The sequence below is a fragment of the Mastigoproctus giganteus genome, chromosome 1 (genome assembly GCF_048544385.1).
Source record: "Mastigoproctus giganteus isolate SK-2022 chromosome 1, ASM4854438v1, whole genome shotgun sequence".
Classification (NCBI taxonomy): Eukaryota; Metazoa; Arthropoda; class Arachnida; order Uropygi; family Thelyphonidae; genus Mastigoproctus; species Mastigoproctus giganteus.
Window position 1 is genome coordinate 82,684,627 of NC_143575.1, and position 27,670 is coordinate 82,712,296.

A 27,670-nucleotide genomic window follows, 5' to 3' on the forward strand; every position below is an offset into this window, starting at 1 on the left:
AATATTTTACGCAGTAGGAATTTCAGTTTGATTTTCAGAATGGAGCTTTGTCTGTTCTTTTGTTTTTTATTCTGTTCCTTTATTCACTCCTTGAGACAAGAACTTGGGTAATTCCCTATTCTATCACATGCGATAATATAGAGCTGTACTTTGTTTATCAATTTCAGACCCCCTAGGCGAGTACTAAGGCAATGAGGGACGTATTTACAATTACGCTATGGCTAATGGTGAATATCGTAAAATACAATACAACAGATCTGCACTGTTTTTAAGCAATTCCATGACTTAACGCCTAACAGTAAATATGTTCCTTTTACTCCATGAGAACTAGCCTCAAAATAAGAATTTCTAAAACATAAATAAGGGAAAATTTGGAACATTTTCATAGATTGCTGTGGTTGGTATCAAAACAGAAACCTGCTATTGGTTAGATTAAACTCATTATCGGACTGGGCTGGGCTCTTCTCATGACAACTCAGGCCATTTCACGTCCGTTTATCGTATCTGTAAATTGAAGAGGCTGCACGAGTAGCACAGTGAATCGTCACTGTCCTTCCCATATCCTACGGAAAGTCCCGAGTTCGCATCCTGTCAGTGACGAGAGGAACTTTTATGGGCTTTTTTCACTCCGTAGCTGAGTTAAGCGGTCTCAGGCGTAGATAGTAAGGTTCCCCCCACCGGATATTGGGGATTTTCGTCCAGCAAAACAGGCAAATCGACCAGAGAACACACGAAATTCACCAACATAATACACTTAGGCATTTGAACTAATGTTTCGGGTGATCCTTTTGTGACATTTATTTATTTTTTTATCTGTAAATTGAATGTGTTTGTGTATGTGGAATAAAAAACCTATTAAAATTCTCAAAGAATGTTGTAAAGATCAAAACGATTGGAGAAGTGCTCTCCTGTCTTTATATGTTTAGTATTTCAGCTGAGGCAGATAGCCCTCGTGGGTAGCACAGTTGGTAGAAAAGCCGTCCTCCCCATAGAGGGTGGAAAAGACTCGAGTTCGAGTCCCTTCGGTGACGGGAGGAATATTTATGGGCCTTTTTCAAAACGTGGCTGAGTTAGTCGGTCTCAGGCGAGGGTAGCATAATGTGCATTCTGTTAGGGGTTTGGCGCCACCTGTGGTTTCCCAGGTGGTGCCAAACCCTCTGCGCCATATGTACGCTGTGAAGAAATACAATACTACTGTAAATGCCAGAAAAGTGTTCTGTGTTGGGTTCTGTTGTGTGTCATGGCATTTGGCCGCAGGGCTCCTGGTGGAACCCCACGTTGCCCGCATATATCGCTAGGAGGTAGCCAGGTTGCCCATTATTCTCTGGCTTGTCTCGGCCAAGGTCGCCTGAGGTTCCTGGACGGAGACAAAAACCTGAGCTTCCTGGACGGAGGGTAACATGGTTTTCCTCCCGGAAACTCAAGTTTTTCGTTCAACAAACAGAAAATCGACCACATAACTTCCGAAACCCCGCAACAACTGAGGCAGATAAAACTACGAGACATTCTGTAGTCAGTTGCCTCTTCTTTTTGATGAAAAACCGACTTTTCTGGAAGGAAAAACCATGAAATTCTCGCCCGTGACCCACTAACTCTGCCACTGTCTATAAAAAAGCATGAAATTCCTCCCCTACCAATGAAATTCGAAAACCCTGGGACCATTTCTATACGATGTAGAAGGATATTGATGGATATTGATCATGGCCACTGTAATAACCGCGGGAGCCTGGCGATTATTAACACACACACACACTTTTTTTTTTTTTTATTTCTGTTAATTGTTGGCTCATCGGCTTCTGTGGCCATAATGCACCCCTCAAAGTTTTTGCATTTTACTCTGATCCAAGCCCATGGCGGGATTCGAACCCACGACCTTTGGGTTGCCAGGTAGGCACTTTACCCACCTGGCTAGCCCGGTCGGCACACACACACACACACACACACACACACACACACACACACACACACACACACACACACACACACACACACACACACACACACGACCACCACCACCTAATTTGTTGTTCGTTTTTAAAGGCCTCGGTAAAAATTCTGTCAAGAACGTTAAAACCTATTTGAGATGTTTTCAAGGCTGACTGCCTTGTTTTCAAGAGGGATTGAACTAGTCAGTCTGAAGCCCAAGCTTAGCATTTTTTTTCTAATGATTTTAACTGACAATACACCGCCATCTCTTGGCTTGATCTTTTCCAACTCCACTTTAGAACAAGTTTAAATGCAGGCATATGCTCAAAGGAACATTAAATGATGTTTAATATTCACGTTTATGTTAATTTTTTGTAGTCTTTTTCATGATTGTTACGAGATAATTCTCAAAAAGTATCATCAAAGTGATAGAAAGTTTGTAGTATTACTGGTTTTTTTTTTTTTTTTTTTTTTTTTTTTCGTAATAATAATATTATTATTATCTTTATCTTCTCCTAAGAGACACCTGGTTACGGCTGCTGACTAAGGGGACCACATATTTGTATATTTGTCTATGTGCATTATATATCAACATATAATGATATATATAATATTATATATATATATATCATTATCCACTTATAATTTATACATATCATTATCTTATTATACAGTAATTGTTTTCATTTAAAGCATAATTTCTAATTTTACAAGAAATTAAAGTAACATTTAACTATGTTCACATCTACACGACTATTTACAGTGAGCGGCATAATCAAACAAAAAAACATAAATATAACATACGTGCCAGTGCGGAAATAACACAGTATGATGAGTTAAGTAAAGTGAAGTTAAGTAATAGTATAGGTAATCAGTATATCTGCTGTTTTGTACTCTTAGTAAGTCTTGCAAGTCTGCGTTCATAAATTATTCCACGGTATTATTTCAGGATTCAAGAAAATTTTCCTGTATGTAGAAGTTGAATGTCATGCAGCAACATGAAAAGCTGGTTAGAAGTTCTTAGTAATCTCTAAATCCTATTTAAATACGGATCTTTCTGCCCGCAGCGTGCATTGCAAATTATTTACTCAGAAATGTTATTCAACTCATAAAAGACCACACCACGCCACGCCTGAAGATAACGTTTTCCGATTTCCAGAAAAAGATTTTACCAGCAGTCCTTACATAATATTAACCTTCCCAGTTGTGCCTTGTCATTTATAATTTAAGGGCCACCTGATGACAGGTGGTTTCTGGCATTTTTCCAGTGCTTTCTGAGGATGACAAAGTTAAAAGTACGAACTCGTAGCACAAAGACACATTTTTGTTTCTAGATTTGGACTCTTTTTTTTAAAATTATAACATGCGGCTGCTAAAACGATATTCAACGTACTTGTTTATTCTGAGGAAATCTTTCGTGTTGAATGTTGAAATCTTTCATGTTGAATTCATGTTGAAAAGGAGCTAGCTGTGTATGGCTTCATTTCACGAAATTCTTGATTCGTAGGTGGTGAATTAAGGTTTAATATAATAATATAAAATACTAAGAGAATCGTTTCGCAGATTTCTCTCAAAAACGTTCTATGTATTTCTTCACAAGCTGTACGCATGTTGCTGTAAAAACCCGGAACTCAGTAAATCCTAGGGTTTACCAGTTTGCTCAGTGAAAGACGGAAATATTAATACATTTCATTTTTTTTTCGGACTGTTACTGTTCTGAGCTAATAAATCCTAGTACTGTATTTAGCAATTCGCATTGGTAAAAGAACTTTTGATAATCTTATTTGAGAAATCATTTCCATTATGACTAAAGTACTGTTCAGTGTTTGCAAGTGGGAGGCTGTCATTTTGAATATTTATTACAATCAAAATAATTTACTCCATGGTGCCCACATCTTTTGACTCACCCTATACATTAGGCGTTATAAATAATAAAACTCCAGTAAATATATTAGCCAGGCAACCCCTTATGCCTCTAATAATCGAAATCAGAAAAGAGTAAAATCTTTTTCTAATTTTAAACAAGGACATGGGAAGGGATATTCACTATAATCGAAATACACCCGATGAACCAAAACATTATGACCACCTACCTATATGATGTTGGTCCTCCACGTGCAGCCAAAACAGCTCGTACCCGGCGAGGCATGGAAACTACAAGATTTCTAAATGTGTCTTGTGGTATCTGGTACCTACATGTAACCAACAGATCCTTTAACTCCTGTAAGGTCCGTGGTTGAGACGCCGCAGATCGGAGTTGCTGTTCCAACACAAACCACAGATGCTCGATAGGATTGATGTCTGGGGGAATTTGGAGGCCAGGGCAATACCTGGAAGTCTTCCTCATGTTCCGCGAACCAGTCTCGAACAATCCAGGCAGTGTGGCATGGCGCATTATCGTGCTGGAAGACGGCACCGCCAGAGGGGAAGACCGTTGCCATGAAAGGGTGTACCTGGTCAGCAATGATGTTTAGGTAAAGTGTAAAGTGTATTTAGGGTCAAACAGCTCCAGGGGTTCCCCCATCTCCGCGTAGTTTGCATTGTAAAGGCCAGAGATTTAAAAGTGTATGGATAATGTTCAAGTGTGGTGTTTTGTACCGTTGTTCCTCTGGCCATTTAGCCGCCAGACCTCTGCTGAGGACCGACGTTGCTCCACTTTCAACTCATAAGAGGCAGACCATGTACCCAATAGTCTCTAAGTTCACTCTGGCAGGTCCTGCCATGTAATTTTCTGAGATTTCAGTGGCTAGGACCTAAAAAAAAAAAAAAAAAAAAAAAGAAGATATTTGTTATACGCGAGCAGTTTATGTTCGATTGCGGGGGGGGGGGGCAGCCTTAGGTATAAAAGAGGCCGAGTAGTTGGCGAAAATTTGGTTTTGGGCTAAATTTTGACGTGTGGGGTAGTACGCTAGGTTGCAGGTAGAGAGGGGGAGACTGAAGACTGGGGGAAGAATGGGGTCAATAGTGGAGACGACCCCAGTGAAAATTTGTATTGCATCAGGCAATCATGTAACCATTCACTGCTTGCAATAGAGATATTAATAACTTCTGGAAAATCAGTGGGAAATGCCATGCCCCACCAGAGGGAAAAATAGAGGGAGGGTTGGCGAGTGGGGGAGGGGATGGGAGACGTCGCCTCCCCCCGTCGCAGGGTGGGAAGAAAGTGGTGAGCCCAGCAAGGGAGCGGGCTCAGGAGATCGCCAATATGGCACTGAGCAGCATGTATAGATTACTCTCCATTTGTGGAGAGTAATCTCTTCACGGTAGCTTGATCAGTTGTTGCCAGGCAGGGTCTAGATTCCGCTCTTGACTGGTTGTTAAGTTGTCGTACACAGTTTTGTAAGGTGGTGATGTCATTTGCAAAATACTGTACTCCTTCAGTTTGGTAGCTATATGAGCGGGATCATCTACAGCCAAACCATCGATATCAAGTGTTCCAATCTGATTCATCCCCTTCCTTTTAGATTTTACATAAGTAAAAAAGTCTTTGCTGTTTTTTTTTTTTTTTGCATCCTTTGCCAAAGATTTCTCGTAATCTGTCTTCGCTTGCCTAGCCTCCTTTGTGACTTGATTACAGACTATATATCTTATATCTGCCATACGCTTCTGTGTTGCCTAATAATTTATATGCACCCCATGTATTTTTCTTCCCTGCTACGAGTCTCATTAGGCGCCTCCGTAGCCAGGTGGGAAGGAGCAGCGGTGCGTTAGCACACGCTTCTTGATTAGACCGGGGTTCGAGCCCGTCACCACCAAATATGGAGGATGCGGAAAGGTCAGGGAATGACCACCGCATATCCCGGAGCAATATGGCCTTAGTTGCTAATGCTCCTTAAAAAAAAACCAAATAACAAATAAAATAACGAGTCTCATTAGTTCATCTGACCTCCATTTGGGCCTAAACCTAAACCAGTATTTCTTAATTGACATGAAAAGTCTAGTAGCTTCCAAGATTAATTCCTTGAACGCTTCCCATTTAGAATTTGTTATTGGTAACATCATCAGTTGGTCCCACTGTATAGAATTTAAAAACTGTCTGAGACTACTGTAGTCACCTTTACCCCTGATGGTAGTTAAATCTTTAAGTAATTCCCACATCAGTACACTGTGATCACTGCCACCTAGTGGTTCCTTTATCTGCCGATTCTTAATGCCTGAAGAATTACTGCTGATAATCAATGAAGAGTATCAGTCCCTCTGGCTGCCGCTCTAACATGCTGCTGTAGAAAACAATCATCGAATAAATCCACAAAAGCCTTGTTAGCGTGCGAGTGACCAACCCACAAGTTCCAGTCAATATGTGGGAAGTTAAAATCCCCCATTATAAGACATTCTGATTTACTGTCCCATTCTGTTTCTCTGTGTAATTGTTCATTGTACTCATCAGAGTCCTTAAGCCTATAACACACTCCTACCCTCATTTTTGCTTTACCAGTTCTTATGTCACACCAAACTGGCACAGCATTGCACTGTCCATCTATGTCAACCGAGTGCACTTCCTTAGATTTTATGTGTTTCTTAACTAACAACATAACCAGAGTATTGACCACAAAAGAGTATTGTTTAAACACAGCATTTCTGTGACATCACATCTTTCTTCCCTATTCGTTCGTTTTCGGTCTTTGTGATTTCATATTAGAATCAATTCATATAGAATCGATGCCCCTTCGATTGTCACAACTGTCTCCTTCAGTCCTAATGGAAGGCTTACTTCAAAAGGATCCAGTATTAGATCCAGTTCCCAATGCATTCCTTCACCTCATAAATCATAACAACATTGGTTGCAAAAGGTTACTCAAAAGTGAAGCCTACAGGAGTCTGATTTCCAATCAGATGATAAAAATGAAAACAGCAGCCTTCCTTCAACCCAGTAATTGCAACCGAGAGCCAAATGTGTTATTCTGTAAAATATATTTTTATTAATTCGTTGTATAATTTCTATCCGTTGTTAATGTATATATGAATTCTGTTGTGTATTTTTTACATTTTTCCTTTGTACTGAATTTCTGCCCCTAGCCAAGTGATGTGATGGGCTTGCTGTATTTGCAATAAATGAATATTTATTTATTTGCAAATTACAAATATATTAACACGATATTTGCACATAATACCTTGACATATTTAATAGCTTGATCGCCTCACTCACATTTTGTACACAAAAGAAATACAGGATGCAAATGCTTGAAGCTACATTGGCTTATATTCATTCGTGATTTTTGAATTATATACTTCTCTAACTTCTTTAATACTTCTAATTCTTTTTAACACTTCTCTAACTTCTTTAATAGATTTAATTTTGTATAATTTATATGTGAAATTTTTGTTAAAACTATATGGTTGCAGTTGTTTTATCCTTCTATCATGTTGTTGCCCTGGGACATGTCTATAAGTACTTTTAAACTGAAATAAATAAATAAAAATAAATAAACCGAAAGTTCGCTTAAAGGAAGAATATTTGACTACACGGAGATCATTATTTAAAACACATGGATATAGCATTCCGAAAGAATAGTTTGAGGCATACCTCAATAAAAGGCAGCATCGCTGGAACAGGGCTATTTAGTCTCATGAAGACTAAATATGCAATTGTGTGTAATTAAAGTAATTCTTCATGTGTGCGTTGTTAATAATCTGTGTGTTCAACCTGAGAACTTTCTGGACTGGTATTACACTAGCGGTAGTGCAATACAAGGGCGACTCATTACAAAGATCAAGTTTGTTGTGCTGTGAACGTTAAGACCATTGTGTTGTCTAAGCATTTCAAATCCTACTGGCCTCAAAAAACATATGACAGGCAGAGGCGGATTTAACGGCGGGCTCACCGGGCGTGCGCCCTGGGCCCCGACTTCTGAAGGGCCCACGCAAAACCCCAACTTTATACGCAAAACCCCAACAAATTAGTTGAACTAATATGTTCAACTATTAGTTCAAAACTTTGTGATTATTATTATGCTATTATTAATTATATTATACATATATTATATTCAAATTTTATTGGAAATAAAACATTAATAGTACATAATATTTTTATTTATTTAAAAAAATGGTTAACATGTATTTTTATTTTTCCTGTCTCTCTCTCTTTTTTTTAAGGGGCCCAATATTTTCTTCTGCGCCCGGGGCCTCAACCGATCTTAATCCGCAACTGATGACAGGATAAAATAGCCCTGTAAACTATTACTCAACTATATTTTATTCTAGTTTTGCATTTTGTGTTAAGTTTCGATGTTTTCATAACTCTTGATGCGCGAACTATTGACGTGCGAACCTACTAAAGCGAGAACTGTTTGCTCGCAAACAGTAAGTCAGCAAATCATATTTAATGTATAAAACATTTTATTAACAACCAGTTTCCAACGACTGATGGAAACTGGTTGGGTAACACCACTAACTGTGATCATTTATCACTACGTGGAAATTTCAGTGTAAGGAATGCGCAAGGCAAGTTTTAGCTGAGAATGTTTCGAGTATTTACACAACCTACCTGCGATGATGAAAGCTGAAGTGAAGCGAAATTAAAAACAAAAAAACTAAAAGATATCCCTGCTTAAGAAATCTTTTCCCCCTCTCATTCGTTAAAATTAAAGCATATGCCTTGATAAAATAAATAAAAAAATGAAAAGAAAATGAAAAGAGGAGTGTCTGATAACTTAATCAGGCTTTCCAGACTTTACGAACAACGCCGAGTTATGAAGAGGTTCCGGAGGCCCCCCCCGATGAAATTTGTATTCCTTTATGTTAAGTTGGAACTTTATTACTACTTCTTCTCATTTAAATCTGTGAGCCTCCTCCACGACCGACCAAACTCAGTTTCAGCCATGGCGTGAAGAAATCCTATAAAAATTCTTTCGTCTCGACAGGATTCGAACCAAGGCCTTTTCCATACAACGGCATGGTTACAACAGTGGTCGCACACCGGTGAAGAACAATAAATACTCGTATACACTGAGTGATCACTGAATTATGAAAACCTACCTAATAACCGTGTTGGGCACTGTTCTCATGGAAAACAGCTGGTATTAGTCTAGGCATTGACTAATACCGGCTATTAGTCAATACTGTACTCCACTAGATGTGTGGAGACGTCCTCAGAAATATTCCTGTAAAGCTGTTCGGATTTTTATGGTGTGAAACAGTAATAGCCAAAGCAGTGGCAATCGAAACATGCGTCCGAAAATTACTTAATATTTATTTTGAAATCTCTTTTTACATATTTCAGAGTATAATTTCATTACTTTTTCTCTATTATTTGAACTCTAATATGGGTCTTTGTAATGTCGCGCGAAATTAATGTATTTTGCAACTTAAACTCTCTCCTTCTCTAAAATTCTAAAATCCATTAATTTTAACCTGGTAGCTAAAAATAAAATTCTTTCATGGAACTGACCAACTTCGTTAACAGTCAAGTACAGTTGCAATTATCCGTTCCCGGATAATTCGGGAGTTAGACTCCGATTATCTGAGGGCTAATTAACCGAGGTCTCTACGATCCAGTTAATCCTGCTTTGTCTTATGCGTGGTTTTTGATCGACTACACATAATAACAAGGAGATACTGCTCACGCTGAGAAGATAATTCTTTGAAATTTATGTAATACCATTCACAGGAGTGGGGAAGGGAAGAGCCCAGACGGGCGATTTTGTTATTTTCTTTTTCAAAAAAATATGTATATTAAATTTTGCCATCTTCCCAGCACGTTATAGATTCTCCCTGAAAACATAGTGGATTCGCCACTTAACCCCAAACACGAGAGGTATTAGAACCTATAGTACTTAGTACCGTGCTTGGGTTGAAGAGTGAGAAGGTGAAAGAAGATATTTGTTGACATTAGACTTGAACTTCTGTAGACTGTAATTTTCAGGAAATACGTATGAAGGAAGGTAAACAGAAGTTGGATGAATAAATGAGGAAGTAGAAAAGTTGGTTCTGTGAGTTTGAAGTTGGATAGTAAAAGGATGTTGACTGGTTACAGCACGTGTTCGGACTGGTTTGGAAGAGAGCGGGAATTATAGAAGAGAATTCAGAAGAACGGTGCCCATTAAAGTATCTGTAGAAAAGGCATGCAGAAGAAACAGTACGTCTATGAGACAGCGAGTGGAGCGACTTTGTCAGAGACGAGTAATTAATTAACCTAATTGCCCTCTTTTGGATGGAATCCAGAAGCCTGAGAGAGGTTTTGGGGGGCGCCGCCTCTAGTTGTGGGAACAATATTTGTGCAGATGAACAGTTGTTTGGAAGAAAAGTAACGCTGAGAGCGAAAGAGGAAACCCAGTTTTTTTGATGCAGAGGAAGCAATATTTGTAATGTGCTTTTGCCAAGAGAGATTAGAAGTCAGGGTAATCCTCAGTAGAGATATGTGATCTTGCCTAGAAATCAGAGCGTCATCGAAGATAAGCATAGGAGCAAAAGAATCCTTTTTGCGAGATATAAGGCAAGACTGAGTTTTAGAAGGATTGAAATCAACTAAGTTTTCTTTGCCCCACTGAAGAATTACTAGAAGAGCAGCATTTAATGAATCGTTTAAGGAAGGGTTGTTTGTGAGAAAAACGATCAAGCGCGTTGGCTGCGGGGTTATGATTGTCTGGTATTCTGGTAGGTAATGAACAATTTGTGCGAGGTCATTAGTAATAGCAAAAGCCTCAGCATCTCGACCAGCTGGGTCCATGTGACTAGAAATCGGAAGCCAGTTGGAGTTGTGAACATTAAAATCACCAAGGAAAATTACCTCACAGTTAGGAAAGTTGGATTAGAGAAAATTAATTTTCAAAGAGAAGAAGTCAAAGAGTTCTGCCATGTGGTTAGTGGAGTTGGGAGAACGACAGAGACAACAGATGAATTTGAGAGAATGTCGTAGAGAGATTTTAAGCCAAAGAAGATTGAAAAGAGAAGATTGCAAATTACTAAGTCTCTGACAGGGAATATCAAAACAGACATATGCACAAGTACCACCTTTGGATGTGAAAATAATCATACAGTGAATAATTTGGACAACTGAGATGGGTCAGTGGTTGAATCAACTGATAATTGAGATTCTGTCAGAAAAGAGTTTGGCAGTCTGTAAGTGGAAATGGACATAACTGAGATTGGAACTGAGACTACGTATATTTTTGAAATGAACGGGGAAGTATTTGGAGGCTTAGATCGTTTCGCAGATAAGTTTTCTGTTAGTTTGACAATTCATGATGTATTCAATAGTAAGAAAAGGTGGGGGATTTATGCTGTATGAAGTAATGAAATTCTTGAATATGGCGTACACATGGCAAGAATGTACCCAGCTCCTTGACATAGTAGCCTCGACAATGCCTCTCCCCCGCACCACTCCGACTACCTCCATACACTGTCTGGCAGATTAGAGGCAGCGAGATTGTATACTATCTGATCCGGAAGCCTCCTAGAGAGTTACCAATAGGTTCGGTCCGGTGGATCATCTAGCGGGCGGCCTTCGAACACCGTTCAAAGGTTGGATCTCGCTATGACGTCCATCATAACCTTAAAAGACACCAATCGTACTGCATGATGGAAGAGATGGAGAGGGGTTGCACGAACTTTGCCGTGGCGACTAAACATGAATTCCACCACTTCACGCCTCCAATAGGCAAAGTGGTGGTATTGCACTGGTTGATGAGAGTCGTTTGCCACCTTGCATTAGAGTTTGAGTTCCGTTGTAGACTTGACTCGACTTCTTTAGTTGGAGGCTGTAGTTAGTCGATCTCAGGGTGAGGGATTAGAGTTCTCCCTTGAGTTATTTTAGTTTTTTTCAGCGCGCAAGACATGCAAATCAGCCCATAAATACAACATTTGTACAGACATAATACACAATGGTGCAACATAGCCTAATTCACCTAAAAGGCTACAGCAATCATGCCATAGTGTACTTTTATGAATATGACTGCACTATGAATATAAAAAAAAATTGTTACATTTATGAGTTTGTTTTTCTTTCATTTTGCGAATTATCTGGGCTTTCGATTAGTTGGGATAATTTATTTCAAAACAACCCAAGTAATTACGAGTCTGCTGAACTATAGCATATAAAACAGAGAGAGAGAGAGAGTGATTCACAACGCTTATAAAGTATAATCCTATTCTCCGAAGAAATTAGGTTGGTCAACATAAAAGGTTTACTTACCTTGAGATAGTGCCAGGGCAGGAGCATACAGAACAATAGCCATATACAGTATCTAGTCAAGAAACGAAAAAGAGGCAGAACATTTAAGGTCTCTAAATCTGTCTTATTTAAATAATGTGCTTAACGTAATTTAATATCTGAACTTGACTTATCAGAAACTCTTAAATTTTAAACAAAATATATTTACAGGCAATATTATTTATATTTTGTGGGGTTGTGATTTACAGCTGTTACTTTGCATGTTAAATTGAAAATACAAAATAAGTAATTGTTGAAAAAATCAATTTGAATCATAACAGCGTAGTAAAGATCACCGATAAGGCGAAATTTTTCTGTACAAATAGTAAGCAAATTAATAATTTATGCAAATTATTAATTATAAAAATATTGTGAATGACAGTGTACTAACGATACAGAGATATAAATGAACCCGAAGAAGCTAGAGGAGTTGTTTTCAATTGACGTGTCCGGCGAATAACAGCTCAGCAAATTTGTACAGATAGTGAAATGCCATACATTAAAGTGAGATACCTTAAAGTTAGTAGAAATAAGAATAACGAGGACCCCAACATCAACATTGGAAATCAAATAGTCGAGAAAGCGTCAAGCTTCAAGTACTTGGGAAGCATTCTGAATGATTGCAGTAATATCGCAGAAGAAATTAATTCTAAGATTCAGAGTGGAAATATGTGCTTTTATGCGGTTCAAAAAATCCTAACTTCAAAACAAATATCTAGGAACCTGAAAATAAAGATTTACAAAACGGTAATACTACCTACTGTAGCCTATGGATGTGAAACCTGGCCACTTCCGAAACAATCAGAGAACAGATTACAATCATTCGAAAATAGAATTCCAAGAACAATTTTCCAGACCAAAACAAGATGAAATCGCTGGAGAAGGATACATAACAATGAACTAAAGGAGAAATAGAAGATGAAAAAGAAAGAAATTAAAATATAGACTTCCATAAAGTTCTCACAAGAATCCCAACTGGGAAAAGAAAAGCTGGCAGACAGCCCCTAAGATGGGAGGATGGTATAAAGAAAGATATTAGTTTAATTTTCTGAGGAAAGGTGAACTGGAGAGAGCTTGCACATAATAGAGAGTTGTGGAATTTAGCTGTCAAGGCCCCTCGTGGCCCAAACACCATGCAGTAAGTAAGTAAGTGAGATGCCATAATTGTGACAAGACTTCGCATACGACATCGATTAAGTTCTATCGTTGCAGTATACCTTGCAACGATAAAGCTTGCCTACAATATTCCAGGCGGATATTTCCCGGAATGTTGTAAGGCTCCGAAATCTGTTATACGCTGACACTGTCATAAGTTTGTCTTCTTCAGCGTCATTCATATCCCTGTACTGTTACAGGACTGTCATCTATAATATTTCTATATACACAGTACTGCCATAAATACTGTCACAAAAGTAAGACTCCCGTAAAAATTGAATATTATATCTCAGAGCTGGGTTATGCATCCTGTGTAGTACTAATGTATGGGTTTCTTTAACAGGTATCGTCAACTAGTAAAAGAAGCCAGTAAAAATGGAATGGGGAGACAAAGAAAACGGGACTACTGTCATAGGTCTTCATAAGACAGGACATGATGCACCTACAATTTTCAAACTTCTGAAACCACTTGGAATAAGCGGAAGATTTGTCTACAGGGCAATTGATAGGTACAATGAACAACAGAGAATTGATGACAAGGCCCCAGTCCGGTCGATCAAGAACTGTGAGGACCCCTGCAGCTATCGAGGCGGTAGAGAACAGAATTCGTAGGAATCCCCTACGAAAACAGAAAATCATGTCCAGAGAAATGGGAATATCACTAAGATCGATGTCATGCATAATCAAAAGTGATCTAGGGATGAGTGCCTACCGCAGGAGAACAAGACAGTTCCCAACTGCACTCTGATGGAACGGAGGCGCAAAAGATCAGAGGCACTGCACGTCGGTACATAAATGGAAGCATCGACAGATACTCTTCACAGGCTAATGAGGAGCGTTAAAACCGTCAAAATGACAAGGTCTACGCCCATAACTCTGCAGAGGCATGTCAGGCCGTTAAAAGGATTGAAAGGGGTCATCATCCAGCATCAGTGATGGTTTGGAGGGGAGTCTCTTACGGTGTAACAAAGATTCATTTTTGTGTTCGGGGGGACTGGAAACAGTGCAAGGGCGTATCTAAATGATATTCTGGAACTGCATGTGAGACCCCTCAATCAAACTCTCTTCGATGGTCAGCACTGGATCTTCCAACAGGACTCAGCGCCTGCACACAAGGCAAAGATCACCCAAACATGGCTGACAGAGAATGTGCCTGAGTTCCTCAAGCATGACAAATGGCCTCCTGCCAGTTCAGATCTTAATTCACTTGATTACCGTTTGTGGGCTATTTTGGAAGGGATGGTCTGTGGTAAAAGGCATGCCACATTGGAGAGCCTGAAGAGATCACTGGAGCATACTGTGGCCAATTTCCCGCTGGATGTTTGCGCACTTCTATTGATGAATGGCCGGAACGTTTGAGGTCTTGTGTAAAAAACAAGGGGAGCATTTTGAGTGAGTGTTGTGTTGCTTCATTTGTTGGATGTTAAAGAATAAACCCACAGAGTTTTGAGTTCCTGTGTCTTTTTATTTTGTGGCTACATGTAGTAACACATGTGGCAGTATTTATGACAGTATTGTATAAATAACGATTTATATTAAATTACCTATTCGTTAGTGTCCAAATGCTTTCGGTAATACAGTGTGTCTAGAAAAGGAAATTCCATGACATCCTTGTGATATATGTAGAATATTCACTATTCCCCTTCCGCATTCGAACATCGAGAAAAACACATTCTGTTTGAGAAGCATAAAGCCTGACGTAGCCGAGTGGTCAAGAGCGTGAGTGCAGTATCATACGCTCTTTGAGTGAACCGGGGTTCAAGCACGTGACTGCTAAATACGATTAATATTTGCATTGATTGATTTATTGTAAATTACACTGACCTTGGTAGTCGTGCCGGAGTATAAACAAGAATATATAAGTTAAGGACCACAGTTGTTTTGTGGGTACATTTCCCGAAGGTTTCTGCGCGGAGACGGGAATTTTTCACCACCGCGCTAGTTCATTCACAGAATTTCGGCGTCTCAGTCCGATTTTAATTTGCCTTCCGAAACATCCAGGCACGGCTCGCTGGGTTACTAACTCCCGTTAGCAAATAAAATTTTGGGCGCCTTGATGATATAATCGACATTAATATCATCAAAATATCATTTGTATTATAACTATTTGAGACAGTCCAGCAAGCCTTTCACAGCCTAATAATCAGTCATAAAGGAGATTTAGTTATCTTCGATTTTGAATAAGATCATTCTGCAGTGGCAATAGAGACTTCGACAGTTAAGTGGATTCTCAAGCATACAGATAATTCAGAAGTATGAATATTTGTTTTCGTTCCTGTCTGTTGTTGTTATGGGAGTTTCTGTAGCAAGAGCTACTTAGGTCATATTACTCCAGTTAATTGAGGCTACGTATGACTGTAGGGGCGCAATCAGAGGCGGTTGAATACTGTTGAATTTGTTTCAGAAAAAAAAAAAAATCAGGATTTTGCTTCATTACCTATGATACGGCTGAGTGACAAAACCTGGCGAGTATGGGCTTGACACACCCAAGGTCCTGAGCTGAATATCATCAGTCTTTCCTTTCTTGATGATTCTCTCTCTCTCTCTCTCTCTCTCTCTCTCTCTCTCTCTCTCTCTCTCTCTCTCTCTCTCAGAGTAATTCAGAATTTTTTTTGGCTAGTGCAGCAAAAGCCCCAGGCTCCCGTGCACCGTATGGCTAATATTACTACTACTATACTACTACTACTACTAATAATAATAGTTTTACAGTTAAATTATAAATACGATTTTTCATTACTTCTCATCGTATTCCATTACATATGAATTTAACAATTATTCTCATAAACATTCACAATACGAATTTATTCACATATTTAATCTTCTAGTAGTCTTCTTAATAATCCATTTTTAATGACTTTGCGTAGCGCTAAGTCTAGTATATGGCATTTGCTTTGTGAAGGCGGGAAAAATTTAAACACTATTTGAAAAATTCGGAAAACCTATTGCTACATTTGATGACATTATTCACAACTAAATTTAGAATAGAAATGTCACGCTGTATCCATTATAACTACTGTCGACCCTTGCAGTAGTACAGTGGTTAAATAACTGTCCTCCCACTCCTTGTGGAAAAGGTCTAGGTTCAAGTCAGGGCAATGGCGCAAGAAATTTTTATGAGCTTTATTCATACTGAGAATGAGTTTCTTGAGTGAGGATAACATGGATTTTTCTCCCGGAAAGCCAGGACTTTTCGTTGAACAGACAATACGAGCAGTTTACAATAGACATAATAAATTACACTGCTCCATAAAATTAGCAGAACAAAATGTTTACTAAAATATTAATGAATATTTTATTGTGAACAGTGTCGCCCAAGGGGAATATTTGATGTAACAGGTACCATGACATGCAAATTCCGAGTAATCAATAGAAATCGATCTACCACTTTACAGAGCCACATATTATGCAAATTATTCATGCCTATAAAACACGGGTTGCCTGTTTTATAGGCATGAATAAAACCACATCACTTCATTCCCGTTTTTTTGGCTTGTTCAGTGGGACAGCCACACCTCCAGTACTCAGGATGTCAAGTCATCGTCGTTTAAATGATTCTTTGAGATGGCGGGTCGTTGGACAGATGTAGCCGGGCAGTCGCAGAAGGAGGTGGCACGTTGGCTTAATGTATTACGCAGTGTCGTCTCGACACTATGGAAGCAGCAGTTTCAGGAGACATGAACCATTACAAGAAGAAATCTAGAGGAGGTTTGTTGGCCAATGTCGCCCGAGGGCTACGCCAACCAGAACAGACCGCTATCTGGCTCTAACAGCAAGACGGAACCCTATGATATCTCGTCATCAACTGCCTGTTGAGATTGGTGCGGCCACAGATGACAACATTTCATTTATTTTTTATTGTATAATTATTCATATTTTATAATTAACAGCCGTTATTGAATATAAATAATTACTTTCCAGAGAGCCTACTTAATTATTTTAGAAATAAAATCTGAAGTATAGCTTACCATGTGCATAGAGAAGGCGAAGGAACCTAGAAATCGGACAAAGCGATTGAATCGTCTTTGCAAATACTAAAAAATCAAAAAAGATTACAAGTAATTAAAATCAATTTTTGATTTAAAACATAAAATGAATATTAGGAATTATCGTGTAAATATTTTATGCTTTGATTTTTCATTAAAACGTACTTTTAGGAATAGCTACTATTATACGAGTGTAATAGTAGCTAATAATTACTTCCTGGCCACTCTATTAGGACCACGGGAGTCACATAGGCCCATAGAAAGAGCTATAAATCTATGTGACCAGGTGGTACTAAAATCTCCGGAAATGGGGAAAGGATAGATATCAAGCACATTCGAAGAGGTATGATTGTCGGCGCGCGTTGTACAGATGATCAGAGAGGATGCATGAACTTGTCACCGGGTGAAAAAGACCTTAGTTCGAGTACCGTCGATGACGTGAGGAATTTTTATGGGCCTTTTTCAGAACGTGGCTGAGTTAGTCGGTCTCAACGAGGGTAGCATGGTTTTTCTCCCGGAAACTAGCGTTTTCGTCCAGCAAACAAACGGAAAGTCGACCATACAACACATGTATGTTACAGACAACTGTTCATGCTGTTGTTATTGTTACAACAGTTACAACAATAACAACAGCATGAACTTGTCGCGTGTTCAAAGACTACTGTCATTCGAATCCTTAACGACTAGACAAACGTCCGGAAGTAACCGTAAACAGATGCATTGTGGACGAAAATGTAAGGTGACGAAGCTAGGAACTTTATGTCTGGAGAGAACTGTCAAGTGTAATTGTTGCCAAAGGATGGAACAATTAACTTCTGGATTTAATTCAGGAACATTACAAGACATCAGTACCCACGCCGTATTGAGAACCCTGCAAAGAATGCAGGTTTTTTAGCATGGCATGTGTAAGAACCTTGCAAAGAATGCAATATGGGGGTAGGAGGCCATCACGGAAGCCATGGATCTCTGACTGCAGCATGAAAATACGGCTGCGTTTGTGCGAGCAACGCAAAGGCTGGGCAGGGAGGGAACTGGAGGCAGGTCATGTGGTCCAATGAGATCCGATTTCGTTGTGGATCAGATACACCTGAAAATGTCGAGCGCACCGTGTGATGTAGCAATAACCTACATCCCAAGCTCCATTTCTACTAATTAACGCGGGACATTATTTGCCGTGGTATGTAATCCATTGTACTTGGGACATGGGAGAGTGAAAATGTGCTAAGCAACGAATCTTGTTACTTAGTCTTCGGATCAGACGGTCGCATATGAGTGTGGAGAATTTCTGGGGGATATTTTTCACATATATAAATGCCAAGAAGAGCAGGACAAACCAGATCGGACCTTTACGTAAGGGAAAGGGGATAGTAATAAATACACCAGCTGCCGTTGCAGATGAACTCAACAGTTATTTTGCATCGATATTTACAAATGAAAAGCCTTTTGTGGCAATGGGAAATTGTGGGAGCGAAGTTAAAAAATATGTAATTAATGATATTGAAATTTCGCAAGATTATTTAATGAAAAAACTTTCAAGCCTACAGACTAGTAAGGCTCCTGGAGTTGATGGAATATACCCTATAATCTTGAGAGAGGCGGCAAGCGAGTGCATTGAACCACTGAGGCTGGTTATGCGAGCATCACTAGACTCTGGGGAGATTCCCTTGGATTGGAAAAGTGCAAATGTATCTCCCATACATAAGGGTGGCTCTAAAAGTGAAGTGGGAAATTATCGACCTGTCAGTCTGACTTCAGTAGTAGGGAAAATCATGGAGGCATTGATCAAGGGTGGAATTCAGGATCATTTGGATCGAATTGAAATTCTCAAGGATACTCAGCATGGTTTTGTAAAGGGAAAATCATGTTTAACAAATCTGGTTCGCTATTTCGAAAGGGTCACTCACGAGCTGGATTTAGGGAATAATTTCGACATTGTTTATTTAGATTTCAGCAAAGCTTTTGACTCAGTCCCACATGAGCGGTTGCTTTATAAGCTGGAACAGGTTGGAATCACTGGAAAAATCCTTAGATGGATAGAAGGATGGCTTCAGGGCAGGAGGCAGAGGGTTGTGATAAATGGCTATTCCTCAGATTGGGTTGATGTAAGAAGTGGGGTTCCCCAAGGATCAGTATTAGGACCACTGTTGTTTTTAATTTTCATAAACGACATTGATGAAGGGATAGAGGGCGTGATGTCTAAATTTGCAGATGATGTTAAAATTGGTAGAGTAGTTAATGATCACTGTCAAGCTGAGCTTCTTCAGAGAGACCTAGATAGACTTCAAGAATGGTCAGAAAAATGGCAGCTGTGCTTTAATCCAACAAAGTGTAAGGTATTACACCTGGGAAACAGTAATCCCAAAATAACGTATTCACTTGGTGGAGTTCAACTAAACCCAGTACTGGAGGAAAGGGACTTGGGTGTTACGATACGGTCAGACATGAAATTCTCTGAGCATTGTAAACAGGTTGCAAGGAAGGCCCATGGTGTCCTATCGATGATCTATCGAACTTTTGCAAGTAGAGATAGGGACGTGATAATCCCATTATATAAGGCCTATGTTAGACCACACTTGGAATACTGTGTTCAAGTATGGAGACCGCACCTAAAGAAAGACATCGAGCTTCTTGAAAGGGTGCAAAGAAGGGTAACTCGCCTGGTGAGATCGGCAAAAGGGCGTCCGTATGAAGAAAGACTTCGAATATGTGGGTTGCAGAGTTTGGAAACTAGACACCTTAGGGGAGATTTGATTGAGGTGTTTAAGGCTCTGAGAGGCATCAGTAAAATGAATGAGGACAAAATTTTCAAGATTATAAATGATGCTAGAACTAGGGGACATAAATTCAAGTTACGCGGGGAAATGTTTAGATTGGACTGCAGGAAGTTTTATTTTAGCCAGCGAGTTATAAATTACTGGAATAAGTTGCCTTCATGGGTGGTAGAGGCCGACAGTTTGGGGAAATTCAAAGGTCATCTGGATAGTACTTTCGGGTAAGGGAAGCGCATAGGATGATAGGATTAATTTCCTTTTTATTTAATTTTTAATTTCATTTTATTATTTTCATTTATTTATTAATTATTATTATTTATTTATTTATTTAATTTTTGTTTTTATCATTGTTTTGTTCGGATTTTTTTTTTTTTTTTTTTTTTTTTTGGCTGGTGCAGCATAAGCCATAGGCTTTCTTGCACCATACGGCCGTTACTAATACTAATACTAATACTAATATTATCTACCAAAGTGTATAGTGGCAATAATGAAGTTAAGGGGAGGAGGGATTGTGGTGTGGTGCTGCTTCTCGTGGTGTCTCTCTCTGGCAGTTCTGTAAAAATAGGCCCTCCATGTTACAGCATAATAATTCTTCATTCATGTACCGAAAGCAGTGTAAAAACCTGGTTTATGGATAAAATGTGCACTAACTCCAGTGTGAATTCACGAGAGGCTTCTATAGACTGTAAATGAGCGAACGGGGAAGGAAAGATCAAAGGACGAAATGAGTGATCACAGAGCTGTAAGCTTAACTTCTGTTGTTGGGAAAATAATGGAGGCAATGGTTACAGTAGTAATACAGGATCATTTCGGGACGTGAGGGCTTGGCACAGACATTCTCTCAAGTATCACAAGCTAGGGCTTGCTACCAGGGAATCTAAAACTCTCACGGAACTCAAGGTGACCGAATTTCGGTGAAGTTTGGTCGTTCTGCGATAACCAAATCTTCTACTTGCACCTTCATGATGATGGAACTTTTATACAGGAGGTGACCACCCAGTGTAAACCAAAGTAAGCAGGGCAGGGGTCGAGGTATGGCGTGCACACGACACAGAGGCACCACCCCTCCGTGTTACCAATCAATACTACGTGGTAGACGACTCATGGGCTGATCCTATACCACCACTTTGCTTATTGGAAGCTTGAAGTGGTAAAACACCTGTTTAGTCTCCAGAGCGAAGCGCCAGCAACCCCCTACCGCCCATCTCTTCCATCATGCAGCATGATTAATGTCTATTGAGGTTATAATGGGCATTATGGCGAGATACAATCTTCCTTACATTTCGACGGTGCAGCCAGGGCTGATATTCAAAATATTTAATAATCGGTACGGTAATATATATTTACATATATATAAATCAAATATTAAAAAATATATATATGAGTGCGTGTGGGTGTAAGGAATATGCATATGGAAAATTTCCTTTTTATTCTCTAAATAAACTAAACTACATAAATGTTATATTATAAAACTGCTTACCAATTGACATAAGTTGTAGCGTAATCGTTCATAAAATCATTCTAATAATTTCCAAATTATTAAAATGATTTTTAGAAATTGTTGGTGTGATCTTTTGTTTGACGTGGCTGTCGCTGGCTAAATGATACCCCTGTCTGAGCTATGATTTGACATAGGGAACTGCATCAAACTCTTTCAACGATTTCCCCATTAAATTGATAGTCATTAGATGACTTAGTCTCAATAAGTAGAAAATTTCTCTTAACATCAATGATATTGTTCATGGTGCTGAATCCTCTCTCAGCTTCTTCTGAACTAACAGCAATTACATTCAAAATTTTTCTACACCTTATAATACTGCTTGAGACTTATATATTCAATGTCACGAAAATCATTTATTGGAATGTCGTGTTTAAGTAGTTGACTAATTTTATTAATTTTTGTTCACATTCAATCCAAGCACATATTAAAAGTTCATATATTTTTCACTTTTGTCATCAAACAACAAACGTATTTTCATATACTGTACTTTATAAGACAATCTAATTAGTTTTTCTCTTGAAATTGATACTTTCTTATGTTTTGTTTTTAATGGTATATCATATTTATTCGTTTTTTATAATATCTTCCGCTTTCCTTTCATAGTTTCCTTTATTTAGTTTTATATGTTCAATAATTTTTTATCGTTTGCCGAATTAATCTGTCAGCTTTAATAACTGAAACATTTCTTTCTTGTAAACCTAAAGAAAGTATTGATGTCTCTATTATCATGTCGTTTATTAAAGGCAAATCTCTAAAAAAAATCACTTTCTAAATGTTTTAACTATTTATATTTCACAGTTTCTATTAAAGTGAATATGCAAGGCTTGATACGATTTCCAAACTGCTTTTGCAGCTCTGGCACTACACGCTGCCAACAGAGGTCCAAATATTCTTCCAGTTTTCATTATTTCAGTTTCTGGCTCTCCAGATATGTTATTTAATTCCCTCTGATGTTTATTTGACGTATGGTAGTAAATACAAAGTTTATCGAGAAAATATTTAACTTGATTTCCATATTTTATTGCATCAACCAGAGATTATTGAATATGGTGACTCAGACAGTGCCAATTTGAAACATCGGGAAAGTTTTCTAAACTTTTGACTGAAACTCCAGACTTTCTCACCAGCATTACACTAGCACCTTCTGTACAAAATCTTATAAGGTTTTAATGTAAATATTTCTCATTGAAACCATTTATCCGGAGCATAACCATTTACCTCGGCCATAAAGTTCGATAAATTGTTTCAGTTGTTGTTCCTTCCAGCTCCACGAGATCGACAAAAGCCATTAAACTATCTTCAGAGTCTTGAATTTCGCATTTTAATTAACTGATGAAAACACTTTTATGTGAAACAGTTGAAGCTTCGTCGATAATGATTGAAATTCTACTTCCTTGTTTTATAAGTTTTCCAAAAAATTGTTTTTGTCATTTCAGTAGATTATGTATCATATATCAACAAGGGGGACCATGAATCTAGATTGCAATGATACGCCCACATTGATATTATTCTTTTTTTTTTATAGTTCTATTAAATATTTTATATCTGAAAATGGTCGATTATTTTTAATTATACGATAGATAGCGTTACCAGTTCTGATGGCACTTTTTGAATGTTTTTTGTGAACTTTATCTACATTCTTTGACAAAATATTTGAAGTTGTAAAAAGTTGGATTTTTAAATGTTAAAAATCATATATATACCAGTGTGATATATTACTTAAATCTACTGTCAAAATTAATCGATGTAACATTTTTTACCTTTCTCTCTATACCATGTTAACTGGCTCATTATGACCGTGCGCCACTAAACCCCCAATACAAACCTTTCTCTCTTCGTTCTAGTTCAGATTATCGGCCCTTTATGTTAATGATGGAAAAATTAATAAAGGATAGTCTAAAATTACAACTGATAAAAATGAAAGGGTATTTAGTTTTGGTTGCGCTTAGAATATTCTACAGAAGTACTCACGCTGCGTGTTTGAATCCATGTGATACCACAAAATACGGTACCGTTCTTGTATTCTCTATCTTTTAAACTCCTTTGACTCAGTGAACATTTAAATAGAAAATGTATTTAATATTTCATCCAATGAATGAATTTGCTCTTTTTAAATGTACTTTATACAAAATGGTACAACCACAAATGCGAAAAAAAGATTTTCTCTGAATTTCCTAATTATTCTTTACACAATACATGCCATCGTGCATGCACAAAACTCCTTGACTTACGGTGGAGCAAATCTTGTTTCTCAGCTGATAATCTAACCGCAATAATAATAAGTAACGGTTTCTGTTATCTCTGAAAAATATGAAATCATAGATAATAATTTATTAAGTATAGTAATCAAGCACTACGTGATTGATTATGTTCCGGTGATTCACGTTAAACATTAGTCATTCATACTTGATCGACATGGGAAGTTACAACTTACAGGTAGTTTTGTTTCCTGCAAATTGCCGCAAAGTCTCCTTTGTAAAGGTTGTTCACCGGTCTTTTAGGTATTAGATTGCAGGAGGAAACAAGTCATTGTTATTGAACATAAATATATATATATATATATATATATAGAAGAGAAAATGTCAACCTAATTTAGTAAAGAAACGTAAGGACAACTTATATAATTCAGTAATATTATGCTTCAACATCTATGAATAATTAAAAATGTGAGACTTTAAATAAATATAAACTTATTTCATAATTCTTTGTTTTTGATTGCATTAGCATTAGCAGAAGCATATAATGCAAGGAAGCAAGCTTATACAGCGTCAGGCAAACTCTAAAAGTTTGTCCACTTTTTCCTTGAAGTTATTTAAGCCGTCAACTTCTACAGCGACAAATAAAGTTTATTCCAACAATCAACCTAAAGGTAAAATAATAATTTTGGCAGCGGTGGGATTCGAACCCACGCCTCAGTGAGACTGGTGCCTAAAACCAGCGCCTTAGACCGCTCGGCCACGCTACCTCTTGAATCCTTTATTACGACTTTCTATTTTTACATAAGGACTGTGCAAAAGAAAGCAACAGTATTACCAGGAAAAAAAAAAAAAATCGTGGCAAGAAGTTAAATAAATAACTGAATAGCAAATAATTTAATTTAAACAAATAACTGTAATTGTAAATAACGTACAAAAAGCTTACGATTGTACATATTAGCGAAAAGTGCCATGATACCCTCTGCAAATTTTACCTATGCAAACGTCTTTCTAGTCAAGTATACATGTTCTTACGACACATGCCCTACTTTAAACCTTAGAGAGTAAATATCACCCCTTAGCCTATGTCCAAGAGGGTGGCTCAGAAACGAGCAACAAACAAATAATAATAATAATAATAAAGTAGAAAAATGGGACTGGTTAATAATTTTTTTGATTGGGGAAAGTGCGAGTGGAGTTTTTTTTTTTTTTTGTTTGTTTGTTTTTGTTTTGGCAGATATACAAAAAGACTTTTTCCTTGTATCGTTCAGTCATTATAATACTAATATTACCTATTTTAACTTTTGTTCATATAAAATTGCATTGAATCCGGAGTTTTTATTTCTTAGGAAAAGACTAACATCTTTTATTGTAAGCCAATATATTTTAATTTCAAGTTTTCAGACAGTGACAGTCACGACCACCGTCAATGTGTGAAAATTGTACGCTGGCGGAATGTAAAATATGAGAGCAAAGAGCAGTGCTAACGTGCCGTACTGGTCTTTTTAGCTATCACTTATCAGTCAGGGGTGCTGGTAGTGGTCACAGCATTGGTAACTTGTGTGGAGCGATCTGGAGTGGCGATCCTCAGGCAGTTACTACTCGAAATCAAGGTAGAATTTTGTTTTCATGACTAAGGCAGAAAATTTCTGAGTTACTAGGCTGCGCATTAGGTAATACGGGAATTTTATTCGGTAGATGTTAAAAAAAAATTGCAATCTTCAGTGGAGTACAAGTAGCTCACTGCATTTTTCTATTTGAAAAATCGCAGCTGCAACGCAATTCTTTGCACATAATATGCTTCCTAGTAGACATCCTCCCACTTGTGACTGGCACATAATTTTGTTCGTATAGATGTCCTCATTTTTCTCTTAATGTCTGCGAATTTTTGGTACGAAGTTTCTAAATCTGTAGGTGGAATGAGGTGCTTCAGTTTTGTGGGCAGGTGATCCGCTAAATCACCCCGTTGGACTTTATCTCGCAACCATTACCAGAAAATTTATACCAATTGAAGAACATCATCAGGGATGTTATTGACGGCGTAACACTTAAGGCTGCGTTTCCAAAACTGGGATCCGCGGACCCCTAAGGTCCGTAAACCAGTTCCAGAGGGTCCACGAAACGTTCAGAAGGGGTATCAAGCAATATGTGTTTATGTTCCTAATAATATACTGATAGAATCACAATGAGTTTTATAGAACAATACTTATTTTCGACACGATTAGTATATATACAAGTCGCTTCCCTAACAGAGCGCGTTCGATCCCCACTACTAGTGCTTTTAATTGTATACGTATTTCAAATAATTCGTTCTATGTATAGCAAATTGATGATAAAGTTAGTACAGTGGCGGACAAAAAAACTGCACCACTTGTGAATTATGCAAATAACGTGTTTTGCGTGTATTGTGGGTTGCAAAAATGTTCGAAATACATTTGTTAGATGGGATATATATCTCTGTGAATGAAATCCAATAAAAAGACTCCACCTGATATACCTAATTGCCATAAATATCTTCCCAAAGGGTAAAATGCGTAATTAACGGAAATATGAGAAATCATGCAAATGGCATTTATAACAACCAAACATACATTTTATTGCATTTACGTGTACAAACTGAAACGACAAGTTCACGTAATAGTATTATGTACTGTAATGTATTAGGTAGTAGTATTATGTACTGTAAATCAGAAAAATAAGTCCTCAATATTTTGTTGAGGACTTATTTTTCTGCAATGATCTGGCATAGAGTTAATCAACTTCTGGATATACGGTTACCCAATTTCGTGATACTATACCCTTACAATGCTCTCCTGCAGCTGAATCTTACTTGTTGGCTTCTTCTTCTGAACAATTTTAGACGACATTATGTACCAATAATTTTCAATAGGGTTCAAATCAGAACTGTAATGCTAGCATTTCTGGGGTATGAATGCACCTTAAGGGAGAAAAACGAGGGAAAACATTGGTGTAAGTATGTTTTAAGCCTTATAAGTGTATTTTAAGCCTAGTAAAGAAACGTAGGAACAACTTATATAATTCAGTAATATTATGCTTAAATATCTATGAATAATTTAAAATGTGGGACTTTAAATAAATATAAACTCATTTCACATTTCTTTGTTTTTGATTGCATTAGCATTAGCATTAGCAGAGGCATATGATGCAAGGAAGCAAGCTTATACAGCATCAGCCAAAAAAAAAAAAAAAAATCTTCCCATTTCATCCATCCATTCGCTCGTTCACTTCTTCCTTGAATTTATTTAAGCTGTCAACTTGTACAGTGACAAAATAAAGTTTGTTCCAAGAATCAACCTAAAGGTAAAACAATATTTTGGCAGCGGTGGGAGTTGAACCCACGCCTCAGTGATACTGGTGCCTAAAACCAGCGCCTTAGACCGCTCGGCCACGCTACCTCCTAAAGTCTTTTTTACGACTTTTGAGTTTTAAATAAGGACTGTGCAAAAGGAAACAACGGTATTACCAAGACAAAAAAATCGTGGCCAGAAGTTAAATAAATAACTGTAATAGGAAATAATTTAATTTAAATAAATAATTGTAATTGTAAACACAAATGAAGACAAATTTATTATTAAATCTAAATAGCATAAAACTTACCAATTTTGCTGTGGCAAGGTGCTGAGTTCTTTTAAAAAGTACAGTTTTGGACGTCTTTGTAGTGATCCCTAATAACGGGTTTCAGACACTCCTCCATGATAGTAGTGTAGGTTTCTGCATTAATCATTCCGTTAATAAACTTAATTCGCCCCACCCCTTGCTTTTTATGCATCCAGGATGGTACGCCTCCGATTTTCGTCTTCTGACATATCACTTCCCATCCGAGCCATGCAGGTTGAATTTCGATTCGTCAGAAAAGATGACGGCGTCCCATTGCTCTTTTGTCCATGAAACATGCGTTTTAGTCCAAGAAAGTCGCTTCTTCCTCATTTTTTGGGCCAACAAAGGCTTCATCTTCTTGGGCCGATAGGCAT

At 38.0% G+C, this 27,670-nt stretch overlaps 1 protein-coding gene and 2 non-coding genes across 3 annotated transcripts in view; all 3 read right to left on the reverse strand.

Annotated features, from left to right (window-relative positions):
* Positions 1-27,670, reverse strand: part of LOC150090939 (sodium-coupled monocarboxylate transporter 1-like) — a 133,333-nt gene that overhangs the window by 67,663 nt on the left and 38,000 nt on the right. Inside the window, exons 2-3 of the mRNA XM_090378322.1 lie at positions 17,194-17,259; positions 12,056-12,107 (exon numbers count right to left, since the gene is read on the reverse strand). Coding sequence (XP_090234448.1) covers positions 12,056-12,107; positions 17,194-17,259 — 118 coding nt within the window. The remainder of the gene's footprint in view (positions 1-12,055; positions 12,108-17,193; positions 17,260-27,670) is intronic.
* Positions 24,368-24,448, reverse strand: TRNAL-UAG (transfer RNA leucine (anticodon UAG)). The gene has a single exon. It is a non-coding gene; the product is annotated as a tRNA-Leu (tRNA).
* TRNAL-UAG (transfer RNA leucine (anticodon UAG)) lies at positions 27,014-27,094 on the reverse strand. Its single transcript has one exon. It is a non-coding gene; the product is annotated as a tRNA-Leu (tRNA).